This window comes from Berghia stephanieae, chromosome 4, assembly GCF_034508935.2.
Source record: "Berghia stephanieae isolate SIO BIC M18660-M18661 chromosome 4, UCSD_Bste_1.3, whole genome shotgun sequence".
Taxonomy (NCBI): domain Eukaryota; kingdom Metazoa; phylum Mollusca; class Gastropoda; order Nudibranchia; family Aeolidiidae; genus Berghia; species Berghia stephanieae.
This window is the reverse complement of record NC_088363.1, coordinates 78,552,596-78,557,595: the sequence shown is the minus strand read 5'-3', so window position 1 is coordinate 78,557,595 and position 5,000 is coordinate 78,552,596. Positions and strand designations below refer to the sequence as shown.

At 34.1% G+C, this 5,000-nt stretch overlaps 1 protein-coding gene across 8 annotated transcripts in view; it reads right to left on the bottom strand.

The window, feature by feature from the left end:
• LOC144971323 (calcium uptake protein 3, mitochondrial-like) overlaps nucleotides 1-5,000 on the bottom strand; it is an 89,690-nt gene that overhangs the window by 84,671 nt on the left and 19 nt on the right. For 3 of the 8 annotated variants that reach the window (XM_078911981.1, XM_078911988.1, XM_078911982.1), the window contains exon 1: nucleotides 4,707-4,993. In XM_078911981.1, the coding sequence (XP_078768107.1) occupies nucleotides 4,707-4,952 (246 nt within the window). In that variant the 5' untranslated portion in view covers nucleotides 4,953-4,993. Of the gene's footprint in view, nucleotides 1-4,706 lie in introns of all 8 variants that reach the window. The other 5 variants (XM_078911983.1, XM_078911986.1, XM_078911989.1 and 2 more) reach the window with 3 other exon arrangements.

Genomic DNA, 5,000 nt, shown 5'->3' with positions numbered 1-5,000 from the left:
TTCAAAGATGCTGAGTACCTGGCGGGCGATATCGGGCAATTTGGACTGTTTGAGATGTTTTTTTAGTGGGCGATTACGGGCGATTTGGGCGGCAATGGGTTAAGACATTTCTTCAAGACACAAACACTGTCAGAGATTCTAACATTCTGGGGAAGGAAGTTCCAAATAGTGGGGCCAAATTTAGACAAGGATCTACCTTCAAAACTCCGAAGATTTGTTTTCCGCACTACTAACAATTTTGAGTCATGCGATCTTGAATTACATTTCAGATCATAGGCTGAAGAATGTATTCAATTTAAAGAGGGGCAGAATATTTAACTACATGAAAACAGGTGAGAGCAATTTTGTACTTAATTCTGGCTTTCACATGTAGCCAACGGGGAGTAATTAGCATAGCTTTGGTGTCACCGAAATGAGACTTTCTGAGGACCATTCTAGCAGCCCTATTCTCCAAAGAATATCAAGCAATTGATAAAGTCCATTTCACTCTATAGAACCTGGGATAAACTCCGCTGTCATCGGCCTCATAACTCTGATGGACTACTTTCTTTTCAATAATAATAATAATAATAATAATAATAATAATAATAATAATAATAATAATAACAATAATAATAATAATAATAATAATAATAATAATAATAATAATAATAATAATAATAATAATAATAATAATAATAATAATAATAATCATCATTATCATCATCATAAAACAGAAAGCACTCAAATGTGTCAGAACATGTCTGAGCAGATACAATTTCTAACACTGGTGTACATACGCCCATTGAAGAAGCGATTCAAATAAGATTTAGGATTACATTATTGATAAATTTGATGACTATTCTTTAAAAGCACCATTCTGTTTGCCAGACGTGCACATATTTGCATGTCTGATAACCGGGCACAATCAAGGGCCGTTTTAACATTGTTGTAATAGAGAATATTTTACGTCGGTTTGAGAATATTTCCAATGCAACAAGAAGATCACAACAATTTGGGTTATCAGACCTGCAAATGAGTATTGAGTACATGTTGAGTTTGGCTCAACGTTTCAAATACTTCAAAAGTATAATCTGCAACACCAACAACAAACAAATTCAACAATAATCAATGATATCATTATGATATCTTGAATGCTTTCTTAACCTTTGTGGAAGAAATTATACTACCTTATCTCTCCCGTTTTTGCTAACACAAAAAAAAAAGAAAAAAAAAAAGAATCAAACAACATAAATGTGGATCAGATCCAATACTTTTGAGTGTCGACAAAGCAGATCTAGCTGTATTCACAGCACTGTTACTGTTACTACATCCCTTCTTAAAGAGTTCTGTTAAAAAAATTCTATGAGCAAAGGATCTATCCCTTGTTTATTGCAGAAGATGTTGAACCGATCTCAATAAGTACTATACTGCAGTCTAGTTTTCTTGTGCTAACTGTCCAATACAACTATCAAGGCTTTCTTAGATGAACCAAACTTCTTCATCTTTGCCCTGACAAGAGGCATGCCATCAGCTGAAGTTTTGGAAAGAGAGGATGAACAGCATCCTTGTCCAAGGGGAGTATCAACATTGACTTTGAACATTTCAAGTATACAGCAGGGTCTATAATCATTTGTGTTGGTTTGGGGAATCACGACTGGGATCTCCCATCAGAGCCTTTTGGGTTCTGTCTTTTAGAAGCTTTTGAAGAATCCTGGGAATCATATTAAAGGGAGGAAATAAACAAACATATCCATTCCAGGAATGCTAAAAAGTATCAACCACACATGCAGAAGGGTCAGGGTAACGGCATATACTTGGGAAGATGAAAGTTGATGTTAGCGGCAAAAAGATCAATATCTGGGGTGTTAAACTAGTTGCAGAGTTTATTAAGTTTATTTGTATTAACCATCCATTCAGTATGAACTGATAATTTACGACTAAATGTATCATCTGTATTATTGTCCACCCTAGGGATATGGCACGTTGAAATCCAGATGCCTCAATATTTGCACCATAAAATTAACTCTCTAGAGAGATATTATTGCATATAGTTGAGTGGATACCTCCCATATTGTTAATGTATGAGACATAGCTGTCATATTATCGACTTCTACTCGTATGTATCAATTTATTGATTTGCATTGTGATTGGAGCCGAGGAATACTGCTTTAATTTCTAACACATTGATATGGTCTTTCCATTCTTCATCTGTCCTCAAGCCCTGAGTGACAATGCCATTCATAACAGCCCCATACTCTAAACCTGAGGCATCAAATCTCATAACACAGCAAGGATTGTCCCGATGAAGCCGTTTCTCACTGTCAATCCTTAATTTCAAACTTCTATAATATAAAGGTCCATACTCCACTGCATGCAGGAAATGATGTAACGATTACTCAAATTATCTTGGCTAAGAATTTAACAGTTATAAGTGGTTTACGATTGAAAATTAAACTGATAATAATGTGATCTCTCTTTTTTCTATTTATAGAAACTGTCATGTAAAGAGTTACACACAAAACCCAAATGAGACATTTCCTGAGATGGAAGGATAGACTTTTCTGATAAATCCTAAAGACTTGACAATAGAGGAAGTGTAATGTAAATTATTTTCACATTCTGCAAAAGAGGAGCCATGAATTTAAAAATCACTGATGTGCAAGCCGCATACAATCTCTATATTATGAAGCTGGGCGACGATGGGTTTCATGATTTTGGTAAATATTCGAGGGCTATCCCTAAAATCTTGAGGAAATACCTGATATTTATACAGATATTGATTGTGTGCAAATTTTAAAAAAATGTATAATCAGGGTGCATAGGTACAGAATGATAGGTAGACAAATCAAGAGAGGCCATCCTGGTTCTAAAAGTAGGATACATGCCTGAAAGGTATCCACTGTAAAATATAAATAGCAAACCATAGTATTAAGTCTTTTACATTTAGAATCATTTATATTTTTCAGTCTGTCAACAGTCTTTTTTTTTCACGAAGGAAAACTTATTTATAAAGTTACCACTTTCATGATTGCATTTCACAAATCACACTATGTTACTCGTACTGTGCCACCATATCATTTTGAGCCTTCGTTTCTTTCTCTTTTAAATTGAATTACATCAGCAGGCTTAAGTTGAAAGGGATTAGATGTAAAATCTATTTTGCAGCCTGATATATGCACCCAAGAATAGATGAGTCAGATGTAAATCTTTTCTACATTCAAAGGAAGCATCCTATCCTTCCTTCATGTCCATAATTGACCTTTTTAATTCCTCCTTTTTTGGTGGTATTTTGAGTTTTATTCCAATTCCTGGACCCATTGTCATTATCCAAGTTATTTTCAGCAAGTCGAGAAAGACCCAAACCACAATCCCCATCATCATTCTTAAAACTGTCATGAGTCATAGGCATCTTTAATATCAGAAATCACAGGAACCAATCCCATCAAAACATCCAATTAAAAAAAAATAGACTTTAACTCCTCCTTGTTATTACTACAACTGTCTTTGTCTATGTCTAAACCAGTTTTATTTTGACTTAAATAAGCTATCCCCAGTTTTCTTTGCTTTTCTTTTTAAGGGTCCTATTATTTAGATTTAGAACTATTCGATAGCACAAATTCTCTCCCACTGTCACCTTTATTTGAACTTTCCTCAACTATTTTCTCAATCTGACTCTCGTCCTTCATCAGATTTATCTGATTTATCACTGTCAAGGCCACCGCCTTTCATCAACCAATTTGAAGATGGCATTCATTGATGATAAACAAATGCAGACCTTCTAGCTACAACTAGCCTATCACAATAATAAAAATTAATATATGTACAGCAAAATTCCTATAAAAAGTCAAACAACAAAAAGAACAATGGTTATTTTGCTTAAAAAAATGTTTAATCTTTAGTTTTTAAAAATATCTTCTTCCTACCCCCCCCCCCCCAACCACCCCCTCGTTTGTGTTACCATGGTAACGGTGCTTTTGGATTTTGGTCACTTTGGACTGTTGACATATACCTTACCTATCTATACAGCAAACGCAAGGTTTGTCTTCCTTAATACCATTGTGTTAATTTGATAAAGATTAAACCAATAATATAAGATGGTCTTAAGATCTATGTATGGATTCATTCACACTTCCCCTGTCCCTTCAAAAATTCCTGGGAAAAAAAGCAACAACCAAAGACAAAAAAAACAAAACACACACACACACAGATAATTTCAAAATTACTACCATGAAAATAATCTTAAACTTAAACATTAAAAAAATATTTTCCATATATTTTTTTTGGTATCATTCATTGATTCATTGCCACTGATATTGATAACGTAACGACACATCTTACCAAAAAAAAAAAAAAAAAAAAAATAGGAAGTCCATTTCTAAGTAAGTAAGCTATGAAGTGGTAGTGCAATCATCAATATCAATAAAAAGTGAACGTATTTTCTGTTCAAAGAATCAATGGGTTGGTTGTCAATTTTGATACTCCATATTTTAACAATTTGGACAGTACTTTGCAGTTCTATTTATTAATTTTAGTCGAGCCAGATTCTCTACCATTGTCATTGCGTTACCAACTCAGCAGACAACAGTTGTCCATGACCATCACTTTGTGCTCAACACTGGGTTTTATGGCCAACGGTAATGCATACCAAACACCATAATACATAGATTAAAACAAATATTTGTATTTTACAGTTTAAAAAAATAGATAATTTGTGCAAGACTTACATTTTCTTTGATATCTTTAGCTTCTACGATCCAAGGAAACGAAAATGAAAGTAACTTCTCGTTTCCTTTGACGAAAGATTTTGCAAAGTACAGTACTCCAAAGCCTGCAGTTCCTAAAGCAATTAATTTGGTGCTTTTATAAGGTTTGAACTGTTTAATATAATTCCCACTGCTTTCATATGTTACGCGAGAACTTTGTAAAACAGATGACGAAAGTGTTTTCAGAATCCGTCTCAACGTCGCCATTTTTACAGGTAACTCCGCTCTTGTTTATCTCTCACAACCAACGCATGC